The 21,659-nt window shown below is 45.5% G+C and overlaps 1 protein-coding gene across 1 annotated transcript in view; it reads left to right on the top strand.

Annotated features, from left to right (window-relative positions):
• Positions 1-16,514, top strand: part of GHRHR (growth hormone releasing hormone receptor) — a 30,279-nt gene extending 13,765 nt beyond the window's left edge. The window contains exons 5-13 of the mRNA XM_079946983.1: positions 1,873-1,970; positions 2,660-2,792; positions 5,100-5,253; positions 6,231-6,291; positions 7,295-7,364; positions 8,674-8,765; positions 10,545-10,674; positions 14,142-14,183; positions 15,973-16,514. Of these exons, the coding sequence (XP_079803109.1) occupies positions 1,873-1,970; positions 2,660-2,792; positions 5,100-5,253; positions 6,231-6,291; positions 7,295-7,364; positions 8,674-8,765; positions 10,545-10,674; positions 14,142-14,183; positions 15,973-16,098 (906 nt within the window). The 3' untranslated portion in view covers positions 16,099-16,514. The remainder of the gene's footprint in view (positions 1-1,872; positions 1,971-2,659; positions 2,793-5,099; positions 5,254-6,230; positions 6,292-7,294; positions 7,365-8,673; positions 8,766-10,544; positions 10,675-14,141; positions 14,184-15,972) is intronic.
• Positions 16,515-21,659: the final 5,145 nt, after the last annotated feature.

The following is a 21,659-nucleotide window of genomic DNA, read 5'->3' as shown; positions in this document are numbered from 1 at the left end:
ATGGTCCCTTCCAACTCTGCAATTCTACAATTCTGTGATTCTATGGTATTTGTTTTTACCATTCCACTATTTTATAATTATATGCTCTGTTCATGTGGGTTGTTGTTTTTGTTTTTTTTAACCTAGTAGTTTCAATATTTAATTGTTTGCTGGAAACCCTCTGGAGCCAAAGAGTGGGATGGTGGCAGTAAACAAACAAACAACCACAAAGGAAAGATTATCCACAGTGGTCTGAAAGGCACACTGTGTTCCCTGTTCAAAAGCGCACATCTTTTTCCAAGCAGTAGAATGGAAATCTGAATTATTGTTGTGGCTCACACGTGTTATTGTTGTCTGCCATTTGCTTATAATTGACCATTAAGCCTCAAATCTGCTTTCTATTTGCAATATTTCAATGCAAGGGGAAGTGGGTAGTGTTTCGGAACAGTAGCTAAAGGCCACAGAGAATTGTTATTTATTTAAAAGCATTTATTTTCTTTTTAAAAAAAATACTTACAAAGTTAGCAAAAAGAAAGAGAAGGGGAAAGAAGTGTGTGTGTGTGTGTGTGTGTGTGAAGAGAGAGAGAGAGAGAGAGAGAGAGAGAGAGAGAGAGAGAATTTACAAATAGTACTAATAATAACTGTTTAAGAATTGGTGCCTGAGTTTTCATTCTCCATCACTCCCGTTCCCCTTTCCCCTTGTGTTATCATGTTTCTTTGGTAATTCAATTTTTATTAAAGTTTTCCATAATACAATAAAATAGCGGTTACAAAAATTCAAACAAAGTAAGTGCAATATGGAGTCCTCTCTTCAAAGTAATTCTCAGCTTGCTCCTCCCAGCTCTCACCTGGTATTTTTCCTTTCTCCTCCCAGCCTCTTACCCTGGGAGACCAGTGTGTCGTGTTTCTTCTGATTGTAAGCCTGTGGGCAGGGACAATCCTGCTTTAATTGGATGTATGTAAGTCACTGTGGGAACCTTCCTGGCTTAAGAGTTGAATAGAAATGCATTAAACAAAAAAGAAATATCAAAACCCCACCATCAGTGGGCACAGAAGCCACCAATACTTGTAAGTAAAGGGAAAGGACCCCTGGACAGTTAAGTCCAGTCAAAGGTGACTATGGGGTTGCAGCGCTCATCTCGCTTTCAGGCCGAGGGAGCCGGCGTTTGTCCACAGACACCTTTACGGGTCATGTGGTCAGCAGGACTAAACTGCTTCTGGCACAATGGAACACTGTGACGGAAACCAGAGCACATGGAAATGCTGTTTACCTTCCCGCCACAGTGGTATCTATTTATCTACTTGCTTGCTTTCAAACTGCTAGGTTGGCAAGAGCTGGGACAGAGCAATGGGAGCTCACCCTGCCGCATGGATTCGAACCACCGACCTTCTGATCAGCAAACCCAAGAGGCTCAGTGGTTTAAACCACAGGGCCACCCACTCCCTACCAATACATATACCTTAAGTCAAACATATAAGTCAACATACAGCCTCCAGATGTCCAAACAGATATCCACATGAAACTGACGTTCAAATGCAGCCAGGCCAGTGAGGTTCTCAGACCATTGCATAACATACAACAGGGCATTTATCCTCCCAGATCATAACTGATGGTACCCCTCTTTGCAAGAATCTCTTTGTTTGTACATTCGTTGCTCTATTGTAGGACATGTATTCAATCAACTTTAGAATATCTCAGATTCTTTCAAACCATTCTGAGATGGGCTGCTGGTGGTGGCTCCCTCCCCCCCCCCATGATTTAGCCATTTTTATTTTGCAGGAGATAGTTCAATGTTACCGCCAAATCCTTCTCTAGTACGGCGTCTTTCAAATGGTTCAATATTTTGTAATAAGATTCATTCCGCCGATGCCCTTGTTCTCCTTCCATTTCAGCACACCTACCTGACAACCGTCAAAACCATCTACACTGTGGGCTATAGCATCTCCACCACCTCCCTTGCTATGGCCATCATGGTCCTCATCACATTCAGGTATTTTCATGGGAACCTGACAGGTAGCAGGCTTTTCTGAGGGAGGGGGGGGACTACAAGAGGTATGTGAATTTAGGAGAATTCCTTCCTCCAAAGGGATTTCATTTCTGCCTGAACATTGAGCTATCTTTTATTACATCAGCTAGACTGGTGACAGCGAGTGGCTGTCAGAACCATTTAACACTTAAAGGATCTACATTGGCTCCCAGTATGTTTCCGAGCAAAGTGTTGATGCTGACCTTTAAAACCCTGAATGGTCTCTGTCCCAGTATATCTGAAGGACCGTCCCCACCCCCTTGTCCAGCCCGGACACTGAGGTCCAGCTCCAAGGGCCTTCTGGTGGTTTCCTCACTGCGAGAAGTGAAGTTACAGGGAACCAGGCAGAGGGCCTTCTCAGTGGTGGTGCCCGCCCTGTGGAACGCCCTCTCATCAGATGTCAAGGAGCTATACACCTTTTAGAAGACATCTGAAGGCAGCCCTGTATCAGAAAGTTTTAAATGTTCTGTGTTTTTATATGCATTGGAAGCCAGCCAGAATGTCTGGGTATAAATAACAAAATTTTGATGACGACGACAATGATTACTATTACTATTACTTAAGTTTACTAGGTAGACAAGCATAGTGTTGACACTGACAGTCTCTTAGCTTCTGCTCTCAGCCTCTTATGGTTCCATGTTCTGCTCCTGCAGGAGGCTCCGTTGCCCCAGAAACTACATCCATGTCCATCTCTTCTTCACCTTCATCCTGAAGACCATTGCCGTCTTCGTCAAGGATGAGGTTCTTTTCAAAACAGAAGATGTTGACTATTGTAGCTTTTCCACGGTAAGGTGTAAAAAAGTGTGACTTGCTTGTATCTCTGGTTTTCATCTGTGTGTGTCATGGCCACATGGGTACCAGGGCTGCTTTCTTCTGCTTGCTCCTTTTCCTAAAACACAAACTATAGCCTGGAAACCTTCTGAAGAACCTGGAGGGGGGGGGGACACACCAACTGCCTGGCTCTAGCAGAACAAAGCTTCATGTAATCTGGTATTCTGCTTTCAGCTGGAGACAGGGTCTGTCACAGAGTGAGCCGGCAGTAAATCACACCATTCAAAGTCGGAGTTAACATTTTATTAACAAGAATACAATCTTCACAGCCTTGGCTGGGTGTCAGGCATTAGGAGCACAGCAGCTAAATTTCATGAATCAGTTGCTGAGACTGAAGGTCCCTCTCCACCACTTCTCTGGGTCTAACAAGACCCTGAGAGGGATGGGAGAAAACCAGCAACTCAGCACTCATTCAAGGCCAAATCTATCAAATCAGAATTTTCCAAAACATTTTGTTTTTAGCTGTTTTCGTTTTTTAATCTGCAAACCAACGTGAGTCCCTGTCAGGGAAAAAGTTGGAGTATAAATTTAATAATAACGATAATGATGATAAAATGCAAACCGAAACACAGCTAGTTTTCAAAATTCGCACTTATCTGAATTTTGTGATGAAGTTGTCCAAACATAAGAACATAAGAGCCTGGAGGATGAGGCCAGTGGTCCATTTAGTCCAGCATCCTGTGCTCACCAGATGCCTGTGGAAACCCACAAGCAGCCCTCACCTCTTTTGGTTTCCAGCAAATTTGGAAGCTTTCTTGCCTCCAACTGCAAACAATGTTTACAAAAATGCACATATCAGGGGAAGTAAGGCTTTTTTTCAGCTGGAACTCACCAGAACTCTGTTCCAGCACCTCTTAGGTTGGGCACCATTGCTGTTCTAAGAGAATAAGGGAGGCATTCATGGTGAGTTCTGGCACTTCTTTATCTAGAAAAATAGCACTGGGAGGAAGGAAACATAAAAAAGGAACTTATTCGTAAAAATAACATACAAAATGCATTATATTAGGGAAAACTGCTTGTGGAAACGTGTGCATTGGTGAAAGAAAATTGCACTCTTCTTCTTCTTCTTTGGCGATCCCTCAAAGCCGAGTAAGATTGTCTTCCATAAACATGGTTTTAACAATGAGTCCATAAGTGACTGTGGAAGCCAATTCTGGATCCACACGTCCTTCCACAGTGGGGACATTGGTTTCCGGGTGGGAGTTGATCACGGTGTGGATTTGCCAAGTGTGCCTCCCTCTCAGCACATTTCTCCCTTTCGTCCTGAGTTCGAGTGTCTTCAAAGCATGTGACACCTTTGGTAAAGGCTGTTCTCAAGTTGGAGCGTTCACAGGCAAGTGTTTCCTAGTTGTCGGTGTTTATACTACATTTTTAAAGATTTGCCTTGATAGAGTCTCTAAACCTCTTTTGTTGACCACCAGCATTACGCTTTCCATTTTTAAAGTCCAGAATAGAGTAGTTGCTTTGGAAGACGATCATCAGGCATCCGCACAACATGACCAGTCCAACGAAGTTGATGATGAAGAATCGAGGCTTCAACACTGGTGATCTTTGCTTCTTCCAGTACACTGGCATTAGTTTGCCTGTCTTCCCAAGTGATGTGTATTTTTTTTTTTTTGAGACACCATTGATGGAATCTTTTGAGGAGTTGGAGATGGCGTTTATAAGTGGTCCGTGTTTCACAAGCATACAGTAAGGTTAGGCTGACGAATCTTTTAAAAATAAAATTCACAAATTGCTGCAAAATGTGGAGAGTCTGAAAAATGAGAAACGGATATGCCCCAAATCTACAAATCCTGCACATGGATGCTGTTAGAACTGGGGTGAGGAACCTGTGTCCAAATGTTGTACTCCAACTGCCATCAGCCCCAGCAAGCACAGACAATGGCCATGGATTATGGGAGCTGTAGTCCATAATACCTGGAGGTTTTTTCCTTTGCTTTCAGATTTGAATGAATGTTTCTACCCTCTCCATAATTTCCTTCTGAAGCTCCCCTGAAACTCAGGGGTAGTTTGTGCAATATGTCGGGGCACCTATAGAAGGGTTATGGGTTTGGTTTGTTCTTGTTCATATTATGTCTTTTGTGTTTCTGTTTTGTATTTCTATGCTGTGAACTGCCATGAGATCTTTGATGAGGGGCAGTATGCAAATCGAAGAAATAATAGTAAGAATAACAACAGACACACACACAACCAAAAAAACCAAAGCAATGCCCTACAAATGAAGGTGTTCATTGAAGTTTCACTTTCTGTGTTCTTTAGACCGAATGCAAGATCTCGGTGGTTTTCTGTCAATATTTCACAATGGCTAACTTCATGTGGCTGCTGGTGGAAGCTCTCTACCTCAACTGCCTGCTGCTGTCGTCCTTTCCCCATGGAAGAAAATATTACTGGTGGCTCATGCTGTTTGGCTGGGGTAAGTGAGGAGGACTTGCAGCAGTGGTGGACCTCAGGCTGGCAAGCCAAATGCTGCTCTCCAAGCCACCCCAAGTCTGGCCCCTAGACGTTTCTCCAGACCACTCCCCTCACTAACTTTTGCCTGGCTGGAATTTGCCCTTGAACTCTGATCCTGTGCACGCTGCACATTACCTCATAAATCCCCAGAACACTGCAGCAGCTAATAGCAGTCCTACTCCAGTGTAAAGCCTCAGATCTGGGCCCATAACCTCAATGTCAGAATCGGGGGTCAAAAAGGCCAGTTGGCTTGGCTGAAGCTTCGCCCCTCAGCCCTACCGCTGCGGAGATCCATCAACCTCTGCTCCAACATGCAGAGCTTGCAGACTTGAGCACACTTTACTCAGCAGTGTAAACTGCACAACAGAAGAGGCTTGAGGCTGTAGACACATAATAAACTACGCATTTATTATACATAAATCAGGGCAAAGAAAAGATGCCGTCTTCTTGGAAAGAGACAGAAAACAAAAGCTATACAGAGCGGAAGTTCCTCTCACACCAGCAATCTATGCTGGAATGTAAACAGACATGTGACATGTAGCAATCCCATGTCTGCAGCAAAGGGTGGAATGGAATCCCAACACCAGGCACCCGAGCGGCTATCCCGTGCCTGGGAGGGCACCCTCCGCACCACACTCCCCGTCAGGAGCATGTCATGCCCCCCTCGGGAGTGCGCCCACCCTGGGCAGCACGGGCATATGCACCACCGCTGTCTGGATGTTGCTAGACTACAACTCCCATCAGCCCCCAACAAGCATGGCCAGGGATGATGGGAGTTGTAGTACAGCAACATTTGGAGATCCAAAGGTTCATCACACCTGCTCTAGAGACACAGATCAAGGATCTGTCCCCTTAACAAGTAGGTGGTTGGTTTTGGAAAATTATGTGGGTTGATTGCATCCATAAAAATCACCGTGTCCTCTGTTTTCAATCCTACAGGTGTTCCAACGTTTTTTACCATACTGTGGATATTAGTCAAGGTGCATTTCGAAGACATTTCGTGAGTCATGTCCTGTGTTCAGATTCATAAAAATGAGGGTGGGGGGAGGCACAGGAAACAAGAAAGTAATCCAGGCTTCCAGAAATACTGGCCCACCAAGCAATGGATCTATGAGCCATGCATGGTTACTCACCTTGGAGGTGCTCATCTGCTTTTTGGTGGTCAACCTGCTATTGCAAACGTTGCAAGTGGTGGCTGTTGACCTGTGTTTGGATTGTAGTGTGTGTGTATCACAAGATGTGCAGGCTTAAAGTGGTCAAATTAGTGTTGGGCTGATGCTTAACACACACAAAAATCCAAAAAAATTGCCTGGAAGATCATTATTGCTCAGGTAAAGAAGAAGAGTTTGGATTTGATATCCTGCTTTATCACTACTAAAAGGAGTCTCAAAGCGGCTAACATTCTCCTTTCCCTTCCTCCCCCACAACAAACACTCTGTGGGGTGAGTGGGGCTGAGAGACTTCAAAGAAGTGTGACTAGCCCAAGGTCACCCAGCAGCTGCATGTGGAGGAGCAGAGATGCGAACCCGGTTCCCCAGATTACGAGTCTACCGCTCTTAACCACTACACCACACCGGAAGTCCCTTATGGCATTTCTCGTCTCAGACCCTCCAAGTGTACCTGTCTTCCAGGGACATCCCTGATTTGGGCAAAGCAGTTTTAAAAAATACACAATAAAATGCTGGCAAATTTTGGGGGAGGACTTTTTAAACAAAAGAGATTGTAAAGTGATGCAAAAATGAGACAAAGCAATTGAAGACTGCCGTGTTTAGAGGGTGCCACAGGTCAGCTGTGTTGCACATACAAGCACTGTCTTCCCACATTTCATTGCTGCCAGCATCTGTCACCTGAGGCAGCTGTCTCTGTAAAATAGTAGGGCCACCCCCCACTCCACCAATACCAATGGAGAGGGAGACACAAGAAGAAGGATAAATAATTCAGTCATACAATATTCAGAAAAGATCGCATATTCATTTGCATTAACCATTGCATGTTCTTTCCAGTTGCTGGGATGCAAACCAAGGTTCTCCTTACTGGTGGCTAATCAAAGGACCCATTATCTTTTCTGTTGGGGTATGTATCCTATTTGCCTTTTTGTACACTTGAATGGGGACGCGGGTGGTGCTGTGGGTTAAACCACAGAGCCTAGGACTTGCCGATCAGAAGGTCAGTGGTTCGAATCCCTGTGATAGGGTGAGCTCCTGTTGCTCGGTCCCTGCTCCTGCCCACCTAACAGTTCGAAAGCACATCAAAGTTCAAGTAGATAAATAGGTACCGCTCCGGCGGGAAGGTAAACGGTGTTTCCGTGTGCTGCTCTGGTTCGCCAGAAGCGGTTTGGTCATGCTGGCCACATGACCCAGAAGCTGTACTCTGGCTCCCTCGGCCAATAAAGTGAGATGAGCGCCACAACCCCAGAGTTGGCCACGACTGGACCTAATGGTCAGGGGTCCCTTTACCTTTTACCTTTACACTTGAATGGTGGGATGTTCTGGCTTTCATAACTGTGTGTGTGTGTGTTAAGGAGAGAGAGGGAGAGGGAGAGGGAGAGGGAGAGGGAGAGGGAGGGAGGGAGGGAGAGAGAGAGAGAGAGAGAGAGAGAGAGAGAGAGAAGTTCACAAACTGCTAACACTTCATCCCAGTCTCTGTTGATCAAGGCCTTTTTAAATTTTGCCTACAGCTTAGTTTTATCTGGTGGTTCTAGTGGTTATTTGGCTGTTGTTGTTAATGTCGTGGTTTATTGCAGAGTAAGCCAAACCTTCTCGGAAGAGGGTTTTCTGAGATTTTTTTTCTCTTTTAACTCCCATAGAAAAAGAGTGTGCTTGTGTTGGGTATGAACTTTTGTATATCTTTGGGCAAGTATCAATACAGTCATACCTTGGGATGAATACGCTTCAAGTTGAGCGTTTTCAGGTTGCGCTCCGTGGTGACCTGGAAGTAACAGAACATGTTATTTCCGGGTTTCATCACTCGCGCATGCGCAGATGCTCAAAATGATGTCACGCGCATGCACAGAAGTGGCCAAACGCGACCCGCACAGCCGCAGATGCGCAGTTGCGTCTTACATTCCTTTCAGGATGCGAACGGGGCTCTGGAACGGATCCTGTTCGCATCCAGAGGTACCACTGTAAATATATCTGAAAAGAAAAGAAAGAAAACGAGTGTGTTTTTCAGAATATGATTTGAATATTCTCCCCTATTCCCGCAAAGCAGACCCTCAGCGCTCAAGATCATTTCTCCATCCAGAACATTTTGGGGGATATATTTTAAATCTGGTGAAGGGCGGCCAATCAATCCATCAATCAATAAAAAAAATATATTGTCTTAACATTAACTGTGCTCTCTTCTTCCCTCTTCCCCTCTCTCCTCCCTACATCCGGGACAGGTCAACTTCATTCTTTTTATCAACATCATCAGAATCCTGCTGAAAAAACTGGATCCGGGGCAAATCAGTTTCAACAACTCATCTCAGTACAGGTGAATTGAGTGGAACCAGCCAGCAGGAAGTGCTGGCAGGCTGCATACTGTGAACATATTTTTGAGCAGAGGGCTTAGAGAAAGATCTAAGGTTCCTATGAATCTGGAATGGGGTGAAGGTAGTGGAATGTTTCTTTTTCATTCCTTAATTCTAGAACATCTGGGGTGGGGGTGTGACACATTGGGAATGATTGTTTATGTACTATTTTATTTATTTCAGGCATTAAAAAAAAACAACCCTACTCTTTGGCTAAAAAGGCTCCCGGAATGGCTTGTACATTTCAGTAATGAGGCAGTGCCTGCTCCCAGGCTTGCGATCTAAGAGGCACAGAACAAAAGGAAAAAAGGGAGGAGGAGGGAGGAGGAAAAACAAGCAAACCCAAGCACTTAGTTCTTAGTTATAAAAGTTCGAGGAGAGGAGAAGCCAAACATTTCTAGTCTCTCAGCCAGTAGTGTGGTCCTTCTCCAGACCTCTCCCTCTGCCTGAGTGGTAGAAAGCTTAGGATGGAAGGGAGTTCCTTTAGCAAATGTACAGGATTCATGGCCACAGAGTATGAGGGAATGGGGCACTGATCCACCAATCTCAGCCAGTCCCCACTGTGGCGATCACACAAGGTCCCCAGACTTTTCACCGGCTATTGATCCCTGTGCCACCACTTTATTTCTTGCTGCCACCACCCAGGCCCTACCTGGTACAATACTGAGTCCAGTGAGGGTTAAATTGGAACATAAACTTTGGTTTATTTATTGCAGTTTAACAAGCGTGTGGTTTCATAAACGGCATCGGTCAATTACAATCATAGGGTGCCTATCCAGACCTATAACTTCCGCTACCTGCTCTCCCTCACTAAACCACCTCTCAGATATTTACTTCTCAGATATTTACCTCTCAGATATTGTCTTCCTAGCTCCTAACTGTTCCTGACTCAGCTTATTTCGCTACACTAACTCAACCTACCCACAGACTCTGTCCCAATTCACTCCCACTCCAACCAACCACCCAACTCCCAACGAACTCCCCTTTTGCCCCTCCCAGAGCTGGTTTTATAGTCCCTCTGACTCCACCCCCTGGGTTCTGATTGGGTAACCTGTTTAACTATTTCACCTCCAGCACTCTCATATGTTAACGTCACACCCACCTGTGTCCTTACTTACAACCAGCGCAGGAGGTGCCAAGGGCTGCACCTCCTTGTTAGCTGTTATGTACTGAGTTGAATAGGATCCAAAAGGCAGCAGTCTGATTGGTCCTAGAACAATAGGATTCAGAATGCAGCAGTCTGATTGGTCCTAGAACAATAGGACCCAGAATGCAGCAGTCTGATTGGTCCACAGGAGCCACCCAATCCAGTTCCAGGTGGAAGTGAATCCGCAACCTGATTGGCCTACAGGAGAATCCTGGAATTAGCCAATCACATGGGTCCCATTGTGTAAATAATGTATATAAAGCAGACATTCTGGGGGAACTTCCATTCCTCCTCACCACTATGAGCTGAATAAAGAGCATGAAATCGACTCTCGACTACGAGTATATTTCATTAGCACTGCCTCCCGTCAACAGATAGGCAGTGGGGACAAAGCTAGGATCTGTTTGCTTGTTGTTCCATTAGCTCACATTCCACCATTTGGCGGCTCCCCACATTTCTTGCCTTGCCAGATCCAACGGGCCCTGTGAGTCACTTTAGATCAATTGAGATGCTGGGAGCGCCATCTTGTGCCCGTTTCCTGTAAGCCAGGGTGTCATGACCGTGTTTTTCTCCCGATTTCTCCTCCCAAACCCAGACGCCTCTGTAAGTCGACTCTGCTCCTCATCCCTCTGTTTGGGACGCATTACATCATCTTCAATTTTCTTCCCGATTATGCCAACGTGGGGGTTCGCCTCTCCCTAGAGCTCTGCATTGGATCATTCCAGGTGAAGTATGGACTTAAGGGATCAATCAGATTTTACAAGTGTGCTTTGCCACTGCTGAGTTGTTGTTTTTGTTTATTTATTTATTTATTCACTTTTTCCAGTCAGTACAAACACCAAACTTAAAAGACACGTACAACAAAAAACCATAATAACAATAATAACACAAATTGACAATACAAATTTGGATACAGTAATATCCCTATGCCTTGCTGTTGTTGTTGTTTAGTCATTTAGTTGTGTCAGACTCTTCGTGACCCCATGGAGCTGAGCATGCCAGGTACTCCTGTATTCCACTGCCTCCCGCAGTTTGGTCAAACTCATGCTGGTAGCCTCGAGAACACTGTCCAACCATCTCGTCCTCTGCCGTCCCCTTCTCTGCCCTCCATCTTTTCCAACATCAGGATCTTTTCCAGAGAGTCTTCTCTTTTCATGAGGTGACCAAAGTATTGCAGCCTCAGCTTCAGGATCTGTCCTTCCAGTGAGCACTCAGGGCTGATTTCCTTCGGAATGGATAGGTTTGATCTTCTTCCAGTCCATGGGACTCTCAAGAGTCTCCTCCAGCACCAGAATTTGAAAGCATCAATTCTTCTGCGATCAGCCTTCTTTATGGTCCAACTCTCACTTCCATACATCACTACTGGGAAAACCATAGCTTTAACTATACGGACCTTTGTCAGCAAGGTGATGTCTCTATGCCTACTCCTTGTTTATCACCATTCTCTCCCCCCTCTATTTCCCACTGTTATCTGCCTTGTCACTTAGATATTCGCTCCAAATTTCTTTGTATTTATCCATTCTTATTTTGCATCGACAAGCAATTCCTTCGTATGTAGCTAATCTGTCCATAATATCAATCCATATGCTCAGTGGAATCTTTTTGCAACTCTTCCAATTCATCAAAACAAGTTTTTTTTGCTTTTAATATAGCGCAAAACAACCACTTTTTTTGACCCCTTGAGATCTTCCAAGTTTCTGGAATATAATTCAGAATTAAATTTGGTTCCCCTAAATAATAGTTTCTTTTTATTACTTTTGCTATAAATATCCTCACCTTGCTCCAAAATGGTCTGATTGTCAGGCGGTTAATCAACATATGTGTTAAGTTCGCTTTTTTACTTCCACATCTCCAGCAATTATCTGCACTTGTTATTTTCTTCTAATATAATCTTGCTGGAGTCCAGGTGACTCTAAATACGATCTTCTGTTGAATAAGTCTGAGCCTTAAATCCATAGAGGCTTTTTCTATTGATTTCATACATGTCTCCCATATATCATTTGTTATCTGTACTCCTAGCTCTTTACTCCATCTTTGTCTTTCATATTCTAAATCATATTTCTTCCTGTTAAGTAAAGTTTTATATAGTGCAACTGTAGGATTTTTTGTTTTTTGTTGCAGAGATTAAGTCTTGTAGCAGCATGGGTGTTTCCGATGCTGCTATAGAATCAGGGCCTGCTACTCTTAGATTTAGGAGGCTCATCTTGGTTTGTAATCACAAGTTAGCTCACTGCTGCTGCTCTCAGACTGAATTGCTCACACAAATCAGGGTTGAGGTACCTTTGTCTCTTCGACTGCCATCAGCCCCAGCCATATTTTCTGGTAGAAGAAGAGTTTGGATTTGATATCCCACTTTATCACTACCTGAAGGAATCTCAAAGCGGCTAACATTCTCCTTTCCCTTCCTCTCCCACAACAAACACTCTGTGAGATGAGTGGGGCTGAGAGACTTCAGAGAAGTGTGACTAGCCCAAGGTCACCCAGCAGCTGCAGGTGGAGGAGCGGAGACGCGAACCCGGTTCACCAGATTACGAGTCTACCACTCTTAACCACTACACCACACTGGCTCTCAATCATACCTCATGTTATATTTCCTTCATGTTACGTTTTTTTCAGATTGTGTCCCGCGGTGACCTGGAAGTACTGGAAAGGGTTACTTCCGGGTTTCGCCACTCGCACATGCTCACAAGCGCCAAAGCGTGCCGCACACTTGTGCAGATACAGCACTTCAGGTTGCACACTTTTCATGTTACGAACGGGCCTCCGGAACGGATCCTGTTCGCAACCAGAGGTACCACTGTATAGTCTAGCAGTGACAAGACAAACGTTCTGATCATGGATGAAGTTGCCTTCAAAAGAGTTGGACCATTGCTGAGTAGCCTGCTTCAGCCTGGGGGGGTCACATTCCCTAGTGATTCAAACATCCAGGGATCACATACCTCTGCTGGTAAGTGTCCCTGGCCCAGCCGTCCAAAACTCAGGGTGATGAGTGAAAGGGGTGACTTCCCGCTTCCTTCTCAAAGCCTAGTAAGCTATTGCTTCAGGAAGGAGGTGTGAGGGCTCTGACAGGGACCTAGAGTCCTTCTTCTCAAAGCCTAGTTAGCGCTATATAACACCGGTCCTGAAAGACCTTCATTGGCTCCCAGGATGTTTCTGAGCAAAATTCAAAGTGTTGGTGCTGACCTTTAAAGCCCTAAATGGCCTCTGCTCATTATACCTGAAGGAGCATCTCCACCCCCATCGTTCAGCTCTGAGGGCCTTCTGGCAGGTCCCTCGCTGCGAGAAGTGAAGTTACAGGGAACCAGGCAGATGGCTTTCTTGGTGGTGGCGCCTGCCCTGTGGAACGCCCTCCCATCAGATGTCAAGGAAATAGACAACTATCTGACTTGTCTGAAGGCAGCCCTGTAAAGGGATGTTTTAATGTTTGTTGTTTTATTGTGTTTTTAATACAGTGGTACCCCGGGTTAAGAACTTAATTTGTTCTGGAGGTCTGTTCTTAACCTGAAACTGTTCTTAACCTGAGGTACAGCTTTAGTTAATGGGGCCTCCCGCCGCCGCGCAATTTCTGTTCCCATCCTGAAGCAAAGTTCTTAACCCGAGGTACTATTTCTGGGTGAGCGGAGTCTGTAACCTGAAGCGTCTGTAACCTGAAGCAACTGTAACTCGAGGTACCACTGTATTCTGTTGGGAGCCACTCAGAGTGACTGGGGAAACCCAGCCAGGTGGGGGAGGGGTATAAAGAATAAATTATTATTATTATTATTATTACTACTATTATTACTACTACTACTACTTGCCCAGCTTTGGGAAGGAGACAGGAGGACTCAACGACCCTGCCAGATCGTCACAGCTCCTTTTCCAAGCTCAGCACCTCGCCTCCCTGACTTTTGGAGGGCGATATGAGCGCTGGGAGCTGCTGGGGGGGGGGAGCCTCAAATTTGGTCCTCACCAAGGACACCATATTACTAAGGTCCATTCCTGTCAGGGGCATATTACATCTTAAGGGAGGGGGACCGGAGGAGGGTGTGGGAGAGGGACTGTGGTGTGGTTTTGGGGAGGAGGCATGGCCAATGGAAAATCCCAGGGACCAGGTAGAGAGGTCTAGAGGAATCCAATTGGCCCGCAAACCTGAGTTTCTCCAGCTGCCGGTTTAGTAATTTAATTTCTGTGTTTTTTCCTCCTTGTTATACAGGGCTTCATTGTTGCTGTTCTGTACTGCTTCCTAAACCAAGAGGTAAGAAGAGCTGGGGCTGCCATGGCTGCGTTTTCAGGGAAGTAAAGGCTTGCGATTCCCATGACCACAGCAGAAAACAAAACTGAGCGATTCAAAATCCGGCCAGGAAATCCTAAGCGCAACAAGACACAGAAGCAGAGAGTATAAACCACGCTTCCTCAAACTCAGCCCTCCAGATGTTTTTGGCCTACAACTCCCATGATCCCTAGCTAGCAGGACCAGTGGTCAGGGATGGTGGGAATTGTAGTCTCAAAACATCTCTAGGACTGAGGTTGAGGAAGCCTGGTATAAACCCTTCCCTGTTCTCATCTTTGTGAGGATGTGGCCCTCTTGTGGTTACACAAAGTATTGCTTCCCCCAGCCTCCAACATCAGCATGGCCATAGAATGATGGAATTGTAGAGTTGAAAGGGACCCCTGGGGTCATCTAGTCCAACCCCCTGCAATGCAGAAATCTCATCTAAAGCATCCCTGACAGATGGCCACCCAACCTCTGCTTCAAAACCTCCAAGGAAGGAAAGTCCACCACCTTCTGATGGAGTTCGTTCCACTGTTGAATAGCTCTTTACTATCAGAAAGTTCTTCCTAATGTTTAGTCGGAATCTCCTTCCTTGTAACTTGAAGCCATTGGTTTGGGTCTTGCCCTCCAGAGCAGGAGAAAACAGGATTGCTCCATCTTCCAAGTGACGGCCCTTCCAACTCTGTGATTTTGTGATTCTGTGATTCAATCAATCAATCAATTGTTTTCTGCTGCTCCAGAGAAGCGGACACGGAGCAATGGATCCAAACTACAAGAAAAAAGATTCCACCTAAACATTAGGAAGAACTTCCTGACAGTAAGAGCTGTTCGACAGTGGAATTTGCTGCCAAGGAGTGTGGTGGAGTCTCCTTCTTTGGAGGTCTTTAAGCAGAGGCTTGACAGCCATATGTCAGGAGTGCTCTGATGGTGTTTCCTGCTTGGCAGGGGGTTGGACTCGATGGCCCTTGTGGTCTCTTCCAACTCTATGATTCTATGATTCTATGAATCAGTCAATCAATAAAAATGACCTGATGCTATGGAAGCTTCTGCTTATTTCCTTCTATATATTTATATGCTGCTTAATATCATAACAGTCTCTAAGGTAAAGGTAAAGGGACCATTAGGTCCGGTCGTGACTGACTCTGGGGTTGCAGCGCTCATCTTGCTTTATTGGCCGAGGGAGCCGGCGTACAGCTGCCGGGTCATGTGGCCAGCATGACTAAGCCGCTTCTGGCAAACCAGAGCAGTGCACGGAAACGCCGTTTACCTTCCTGCCGGAGGGGTACCTATTTATCTACTTGCACATGATGTGCTTTCAAACTGCTAGGTTGGCAGAAGCTGGGACAGAGCAACGGGAGGTCACATTGTTGCGGGGATTCGAACAGCCGACCTTCTGATCGGCAAGTCCTAGCCTCTGTGGTTTAACCCACAGCGCCACCCATGTCCCTCAGTCTCTAAGGTAGGTAGATGTTAAACAGTGAAACTAAGCAAATAATAATGATGCAGCACTAGAAAAATGATAAAGTCCCCCCAAAGTGCCCACTGTGTTTTCTGATGCCAACAGTTGACACCTCAACTTTTGCATTTGTTGGCACTGACAAATTTCAGTTGAAGTGTAAAATAGCTAAGAATAATCCAAAGGTTTTCGGTTTATTCCTTCTGTGCTTGACATATAACAAATGTCACCGACAGAGCTTTGCACTTTTACTCTGGCTGTGTCTGAGAACTGAAATGGCAGCTTTCTGGTAATGGCAGCTCTTTGATTTTCAAGGTACAGGCAGAAATTTGTCGGAAATGGCGTGGCAACAGCTATGGATTTATGCCGATTTGGAGGAAGAGGACAAGGTGGACCGTGCCATCGAGTTCTGGCATCAAGATGACAACCTCGGTGTGTTAGGGGTGACTGATAAGGCGAAAGGAAACAGGAAGGACCAGAAGAAAGGAATGTGGAGTTTGGGAAGATGTTGTCACCCAGATTCATCACTAAGCTGAGAGTTAGTTCTCCAAACCAAGCACCTCCATTGCTTAAAGATTGTGGCTTCAGCATAGAACATTATGACCTTCTCATTTCTCAGATTTTGGATCTCTTGCACCTGCCTCTGAAGTGGAAATGATTGTGAAGAAATCTCCATTGTTCCCCCCCCCCCTCCTCAAATTGTGGTATACAGAGTGCTGCATCCAGCTTATTTCAGCTCCTTCGTTTCGCTTTGTGGAATAGACTATGGCTCACGCCCCTGCTTTGCAAGCAAAATTCAACCATTAGCGAGATCAGGGAGCAGATTATTGACTTGGATTTGATTTAATATTTGTATTCTGCTTGAAAACCTTGAAAACACACAAATGTCCCAAACACTGCTATAATATCAAGCACAGGTATAGGTGAAGGTAAAGGTACCCCTGACCATTAAGTCCAGTCGCAACAGCTCTGGGGTTAAATGCTCATTTCACTCTATTGGCCAAGGGAGCTGGCGTTTGTCAGCAGACAGCTTCCGGGTCATGTGGCCAGCATGACTAAGCCGCTTCTGGCAAAACCAGAGCAGTGCATGGAAATGCTGTTTACCTTCCCGCCAGAGTGGTACCTATTTATCTACAACAACACCCGATTCATCCAAACAATTAATACAATTTTATAAAGCCATAGTAAGTCATGGTGTTGCCAGGATACTTCCTAATCACAATATGGAAACTTACTCCAGAACAAAAAATAAAATAAAAATATATTAGCTGTGCCCTACTGCGATGTGAAAGGGGTAGTCAAGATGGACCTCTAGAGATGAACTACAACTCCCATCACCCCCAACTATTGGCCCTGCTGTTTGTGGCTGATGGGAGTTGGAGTGCGCCGATTGGACGCCATGTTGACTATTCCCCAACCCTCAAATGTATGTCTTGATTCTCCTTGATATAGGGGAAGAGGTTGCTCATCTTGTTACATGGTCACGCCAGTCCATTTGTGGGCTGGTAGAGTCACCGCCAGCCAGGACTCTAACACAGGGATGAGGGACATGGGACCCACAAGGCCAGCGTTTCCCAAACTTGGGTCTGCAGTTGCTTTTGGACCACAATTCTCATTATCCCTGACCACTCGTCTTGCTCAGAGGCAAAGCAACCTGCTCTGGTACCTGGAGCGGCGCTCGTCCCAGGGGGTGTGGCGCATGTCCCAGTGGTGTGTGGCCTACGGCGCACACCCTGGGGGGGTGTCGCCAATTGGGGGTCGGCATTTTGTCACACCCCCTTTGGAATGGTACCTGGAGTGGTCCGCCCCCACCCCCTGGAATGCCTCTGGTCTTGCAAGCTAGTGATGATGGGAGTTGTACTCCAAAAACAGCTGGAGACATAAGTTTGGGAAGCCAGTTGCTAGATGTTGAGGGACTACAAAACCCTTCGCCCCTGACCATTGGGGATGCTGCCTGGGGCTGATGGGAATTGGAGTTAGAGAACATCTAATGTCCTGTCCTGTGGACATTCCGGCAACTGGAATTCAGAGTTATTCTGCCTCCCAGCCACTAGGATCTTGACTATGTTACCACTCAGTGGATTTGTAACTGGCTGACTGACCGAACCCAAAGGGTGCTCATCAATGGTTCCTCTTCATCCTGGAGAAGAGTGACTAGTGGGGTGCCACAGGGTTCTGTCTTGGGCCCGGTCTTATTCAACATCTTTATCAACAACTTGGATGATGGACTCAAGGGCATCCTGATCAAATTTGCAGATGACACCAAACTGGGAGGGGTGGCTAACACCCCAGAGGACAGGATCACACTTCAAAACGGCCTTGACAGATTAGAGAACTGGGCCAAAACAAACAAGATGAATTTTAACAGGGAGAAATGTAAAGTATTGCACTTGGGCAAAAAAAAGGAGAGGCACAAATACAAGATGGGTGACACCTGGCTTGAGAGCAGTACATGTGAAAAGGATCTAGGAGTCTTGGTTGACCACAAACTTGACATGAGCCAACAGTGTGACGCGGCAGCTAAAAAAGCCAATGCAATTCTGGGCTGCATCAATAGGAGTACAGCATCTAGATCAAGGGAAGTAATAGTGCCACTGTATTCTGCTCTGGTCAGACCTCACCTGGAGTACTCTGTCCAGTTCTGGGCACCACAGTTCAAGAAGGACACTGAGAAACTGGAACATGTCCAGAGGAGGGCAACCAAAATGGTCAAAGGCCTGGAAACGATGCCTTATGAGGAACGGCTAAGGGAGCTGGGCATGTTTAGCCTGGAGAAGAGGAGGTTAAGGGGTGATATGATAGCCATGTTCAAATATATAAAAGGATGTCACATAGAGGAGGGAGAAAGGTTGTTTTCTGCTGCTCCAGAAAAGCGGACACGGAGCAATGGATCCAAACTACAAGAAAGAAGATTCCACCTAAACATTAGGAAGAACTTCCTGACAGTAAGAGCTGTTCGACAGTGGGATTTGCTGCCAAGGAGTGTGGTGGAGTCTCCTTCTTTGGAGGTCTTTAAGCAGAGGCTTGACAACCATATGTCAGGAGTGCTCTGATGGTGTTTCCTGCTTGGCAGGGGGTTGGACTCGATGGCCCTTGTGGTCTCTTCCAACTCTATGATTCTATGATTCTATGATTCTAGGGTTGGTGGCCCTTGCTGATTTGCACCTCCACAAATTTGTTTCATTTTATCACCCACAAATGGTGCATTGAATTCTGGGAGGCCTTTTTGGCTCAGCGTGGATTTTCGGCTCATCCCTACAAATGCTTTACTATCAGAATTGCAACAAGATTCCAGAAGCAAAATTGTGGAAATCACTTTACAGCAACAGGCCACCGCATCCAGTTCGGAGGGGACATTTCAAGGACATTTCTCACAGCTTTCCATTTACCCAGTTTCAGCCTGGGTCAACATTGGCTGTTTCGCCCTCTGTGAAGTGCGGAATAAGCCTTAATCTTCAGGAGAGGACTGCTTCATGGAATGGACTCCATGGGAATGGACTCGATGTTGCCATAGCAACGCCACCCCTTACAGTTCCCTCCAGACATCTGGAGGAGGGAACATGATCGTTAATCATAATTAGGAGGGCGTTTCGGGTTAATATGCACAGGGAAGGTTGAGGGTTTTCAGCCAAGAGCGCCTGGGGGGAAAATATACCGCACATATAAGTGGCCGGGAGCATTAGATTCATCATGTAAATGTAAATGTCACCAGAGGAGGGAGTTCCCCCTAGCTGAGGGCCTTATGTAATGTGTGATCTGTAAGGAACAGAATTAATTCAGAGGGCTTGTCATATGAAAACCCCCAGGCAATTAATTGAGTTTTTAAACCCAGACAACAGAAATTATCCAGCTTCAATATGATTACTTCTCGCACCTTGATGCGATAAGGCTAACAGCCTGACATTGTCTGCATTGTTTAAAACAATCCAGATTTGGAAATGTGTCGCTGAGGCTCCCGGAACACAAATTTGATGTGAATATTTGAATCGCCGCAGATATAGCATCGCGGACAATTTCTGCTTCTGTTTCACCCCGCTAAATTCGTTTTGACTTCAGTGTGGTCTGGCCTCTGAGTAAGCTAGCATATGATTCAGCAGCCATGGAACCCAATCCTCTGGGTGCTATTTACCCATGAGTAAGCCCACCTCTGCTCAATGGAGCCTACTCCTGAATAAATGTGTTTAGGATCGTAGTCTAGGGTCTGTCGAAATCAAGGGGTCCTGTGAGTAAACGTGGACAGGGTGGATAAGTTTGCATCAAGAATTGACTGGAAATTGTGGGAAAGTACTCATCCTTATTTGTTAAAATATATGTCTGTCATGAAACAAAAGAAGCATACCAAATGAATTTGCTTTCACAATTTCGTGTGTGTTTGTTGCTACAAGGTACATGTCTGAAACTGCGTATGTGTTCACCACTCGTATAGACCTGGCATCCGCTCTTGAGAGGAATGCAACATTTTGACATGTGCCCATTAAAAATATGTGTGTATACCTTTAAAACTTCTGCCTAATAAAGAACTTGTCACACCAGGAAGTAGAAAAAAGTTGCTTTATTGCTCAGGAATGAAAGATCCAGAGCATATCGGTGCTGCTTTAGTCACTGGCATTGCAAATCATGGGCAGAAAAAATTATTAGAAACATCCCAACTACCAGACTACCAAAAACAACTACCAGACTTTTAGACGATATCTGAAGGCAGCCCTGTTTAGGGAAGCATTTAATGTTTAATTGTTGTTGTTTAGTCGTTTAGTCATGTCCGACTCTTCGTGACCCCATGGACCAGAGCATGCCAGGCACTCCTGTCTTCCACTGCCTCCCACAGTTTGGTCAAATGCATGCTGGTAGCTTCGAGAACACTGTCCAACCATCTCGTCCTCTGTCATCCCCTTCTCCTTGTGCCCTCCATCTTTCCCAACATCAGGGTCTTTTCCAGGGAGTCTTCTCTTCTCGTGAGGTGGCCAAAGTATTGGAGTCTCAGCTTCACAATCTGTCCTTCCAGGGAGCACTCAGGGCTGATTTCCTTCAGAATGGATAGGTTGGATCTTCTTGCAGTCCATGGGACTCTCAAGAGTCTCCTCCAGCACCAGAATTCAAAAGCATCCATTCTTCGGCGATCAGCCTTCTTTATGGTCCAGCTCTCACTTCCATACATCACTACTGGGAAAACCATAGCTTTTACTATATGGACCTTTGTTGGCAAGGTGATGTCTCTACTTTTAAGATGCTGTCTAGGTTTGTCATTGCTTTTCTCCCAAGTAGCAGGTGTCTTTTAATTTTGTGGCTGCTGTCACCATCTACAGTGATCATGGAGCCCAAGAAAGTAAAATCTCTCACTGCCTCCATTTCTTCCCCTTCTATTTACCAGGAGGTAGTAGGACCAGTGGCCATGATCTTCGTTTGTTTGATGTTGAGCTTCAGACCATATTTTGCGCTCTCCTCTTTCACCCTCATTAAAAGGTTCTTTAATTCCTCCTCCCTTTCTGCCATCAAGGTTGTGTCATTGGCATTAATGTTTAATAGACTGTTGTATTTTAATATTCTGTTGGAAGCCGCCCAGAGTGGCTGGTGAAACCGAGCCAGATGCGTGGGGAATAAATTATTATTATTATTATTATTATTATTATTATTATTATTATTATTATTATTATCCACACACCTAGAGGAAGTAGTGTAGGGATGTGCCTCAACACTCACACTAAGGGGAAAAACAGGGGAAATGTATAGCCGACGTGGATTTTTTGTCTCGTTTGTTTGAAGTCATTGTCACTGTGGCCAATGTCACAAACGAGAACATACCACGAAACTGGTAAAACTACAAAAGCACATTACAGTAGTCCAAGCAGGAAATAACCAGAATGTGTGCCACTCTATTGAGACAGTGTGCATGCAGGTAGGGTCTCAGTCGGCGTACCAGTTGAAGCTGGCAGACAGCTGCCCTGGACACAAAATTAACCTGCATTTCCATGGATAGCTGTGAGTCCAAAATGACTCCCAGGCTG

The sequence above is a fragment of the Podarcis cretensis genome (genome assembly GCF_951804945.1).
Source record: "Podarcis cretensis genome assembly, chromosome: 12".
Classification (NCBI taxonomy): domain Eukaryota; kingdom Metazoa; phylum Chordata; class Lepidosauria; order Squamata; family Lacertidae; genus Podarcis; species Podarcis cretensis.
The sequence above is the reverse complement of the archived record's forward strand: the minus strand, read 5'-3'. Positions and strand labels throughout refer to the sequence as shown.